The 2,940-nt window shown below is 42.7% G+C and overlaps 1 protein-coding gene across 4 annotated transcripts in view; it reads right to left on the bottom strand.

The window, feature by feature from the left end:
* Positions 1-616: 616 nt before the first annotated feature.
* mpp3a (MAGUK p55 scaffold protein 3a) overlaps positions 617-2,940 on the bottom strand; it is a 22,478-nt gene continuing 20,154 nt past the window's right edge. For all 4 annotated transcript variants that reach the window (XM_005726192.1, XM_005726194.1, XM_005726195.1 and 1 more), the window contains 6 exons: positions 2,537-2,692; positions 2,337-2,417; positions 2,159-2,252; positions 1,967-2,075; positions 1,604-1,732; positions 617-1,265 (listed from right to left, as the gene is read on the bottom strand). In XM_005726192.1, the coding sequence (XP_005726249.1) occupies positions 1,086-1,265; positions 1,604-1,732; positions 1,967-2,075; positions 2,159-2,252; positions 2,337-2,417; positions 2,537-2,692 (749 nt within the window). In that variant the 3' untranslated portion in view covers positions 617-1,085. The remainder of the gene's footprint in view (positions 1,266-1,603; positions 1,733-1,966; positions 2,076-2,158; positions 2,253-2,336; positions 2,418-2,536; positions 2,693-2,940) is intronic.

The following is a 2,940-nucleotide window of genomic DNA, read 5'->3' as shown; positions in this document are numbered from 1 at the left end:
CTTTCTAAGAAATCATCATTATCATTACTGGTGGTGGTCAGAGGGCCCGGTGGCACCAGTGTTCGGCAGCCTCACCTCCGTCAGTGCGCCCCAGGGTGGCTGTGGCTACAATGTAGCTTGCCATCACCAGTGTGTGAATGTGTGTGTGAATGGGTGGATGACTGAATGTGTAAAGCGCTTTGGGGTCCTTAGGCGCAATACAAATACAGGCCATTTACCATTATTATTTTTTAAGACAGCCAGCTCTTAAGAGGTCATATACAGTAGAGCTGTGATCCACCTAATTATCTGCTGGGGCTTCCTCTGTTTTCTATCTGTGGAAGCCTTGTGGGCAGCAAACTTCATTTATCCAACTTAAGATGAAGGAAAAGTGAATGTAGAAGGGGCCATAAAAATAACTCAATGTAAGAGGGTAAACCTTTAGGCTGAGGGGGCCAAAATAACTGTTTGGAAGGTTGCCACTATGTAAATCTATATTTTCTGCTTAACATCCAATTTTCCTGAAGGTTTATTTCTGCATGAATGAAAACTTTGCTTTTCCTAACTTTATAAACTCTTTCCAAGCTTAACAAATACATTTTTTTAAAATCTATTATTAAAGTGGGGGGGGGGGTTGGTTTGTTTTGGCCAGTCTAAACTGTGGAAATCTTTTGGAGAACCTGTTGAAAAAATATGGGACTGTTTAAAAAAAAAAGAGAGCAGTACCAAACATTTAAAACTACAATTTCCATCCTTGTCTTTGAACTTTATAAATTGAAATCGAAACCTGAATAAATATGACAAGACAAAGTAGTGATTGTTTGAGGAAGTAAGACTGTGACTTTTGGGCTAATTAACCAACCTGCTTTAAAACTGAGGTATTCCTCTGACATCATTCTCTCCCTTTGGTGCCACGATTTTTGGCTGACTGACCAGCCCTGTAGCATTCAGAGGACTATGTAGAGGAAGTTCAGCAGACTCCAAGGCTGGCCAGCAGGCCTTTAGAGAAGAGAAGAATATCAGCTCTCTGGGAGAGGACCAGTGCAGGGTTTGGTGAACAGACTGTGAAGTTCTTCTGGAACGATTTGTGGAGTGCGTTGGTAAGCTTAGGTCCGCACCCAGCTGAGAGGCACCCAGAAGGACTCTCTCTCCAGCCTCTCCAAAATACCTCGCAGTTCTGCACAAGCACTGGCCGAGTCCTCCTTGATCAGGACACGGTCCACTAGGTGTCCATACTGCTGATCAATCTGAATGGCAGACTGACGCATCTCCTGGAGGTCTTCATCCTGTTGAAGAAAGGCAATTAAAGAATTTTCTTTTCTTTACAGTGGATGTTGTGGATTGATAGTGTCCTTTGAAAAAATACGCTAATATATATTGATGTTAGTGACCATTTTCTATCTTTTGTGTCACATCAGTTTTGCACTGGCTTAATGCTCCAGGAGTGATATTCTATAGTACATTTGTATAATGAGATTGCTGCGTATTTACAAAGCTTGTGAGTTGATAAGAATTGTGCAATACTTTTGATCTATTAAGCAAAAGAATGCATGACAGGCCCAACTACATTTAAAAAGAAACTTTTAACAGGACGTCTGTTACTGCTTAGAGAAACATGGCTCACTGTAATGCGGCCATGCTCGCCCCCTCCTGGGGAGGTGGCTGCACTGCGACGACGTCTGCTCTCAGGAACACGAGGCTTGACGAATATCACATAAGGCTTGAACTCCGATGTCCGTAGCCTCTTTAGAGCCTGGAGTAGTGGAAGGTTTACATCAAACAGAGAAAACAGAGGTCAGGAAGGAGCTGGGAAGAAGCAAAGTCAGCAGCTTGGTGAGCAGGCCTGACATGACTGCCTGCCCCTGCCCACTCAGGTACTCAGTAAAGTGCTGCTGCCTGCAGACTAAGTAACTCATTGTGACATGTTATGACAGTGGATTCTTTGGATGAACATTAAACAGGATGTTCTCTGTAATGTGACCCTTACCTCAGGCTGCACATCTACTATACACATCTTATTCTTGGCCTGCACAGAGCGGATAGCCTCGATACTGGTGCCGTATTGGTTCTCCTTGTATTCACCGTGTTCTATGAACCTGTGCAGCAAGAATTAAACCTTTTCTTAAAGACACAATAAACCAAACTTGTACGACTCAACATGGATTGAACGGAAACATACTTGTTGTTCAAAACATCTGCATCAAACTGCTGTTTGGTGACAAAGTGGTACTCTACACCATCCTTCTCATGCGGCTTCTTGGGTCTGGTTGTATCTGTGGGAACACAGGAGTACTTTAGTGATATTTCTAGAGTTTTGGCGATTCATTTAGGCAAGTGTAAAATGTGGAGTGACTCACGCGGTACAGCTACTGCATAACGATGTGGGTTTTCAGCAATCACCCTCTGTTTGAGTTCATTAATTCTTGCTCCAAGAGAACCTTTTGGAAACAAATGGTGAATATACATGTGAACAAAAGGACAGCATGTTGTAACACAAGTTGTAGTCCACTAGATGTCGCCATCATCAAAGGAGTCCTTTTGTGCTTTTCAGTCTTACCAATCAGAACCACCAAGCGGGGCCTTTCATTTGGCCTCTGCTGATAGCGGGTCACCTCCTCATAGGTCAGGAACTCTGGTTCTCCAGGATCAGAACCCTCTCCTGATGATCCCTGCCTGTCTTTACGACTCAGGCGGAAACTCCTCCGCAAACCAGCTACAGTGAGGTCACAGATGGGAAGGAAGAAGAAACAGAAAACAAGAGGTCTTTGGTCAGATGTACGACAACATTTACTAGTGCACAGCAGTTTGATAAAGTTGTGGACAAACACCTTTTGGATAAATTAAACACCAACCCACAGATCATGCATTAAAAACCTTTGTATAGAGTGCACATGGATAATTATAGATCTATCCTATTGAAAGTGCAAATATATTTGATATATAATATTATATATATATATA

This window comes from Pundamilia nyererei, unplaced genomic scaffold, assembly GCF_000239375.1.
Source record: "Pundamilia nyererei isolate P.nyererei 1_Seehausen unplaced genomic scaffold, PunNye1.0 scaffold00018, whole genome shotgun sequence".
NCBI classification, from domain to species: domain Eukaryota; kingdom Metazoa; phylum Chordata; class Actinopteri; order Cichliformes; family Cichlidae; genus Pundamilia; species Pundamilia nyererei.
This window is presented reverse-complemented; position numbering and strand designations above follow the sequence as displayed.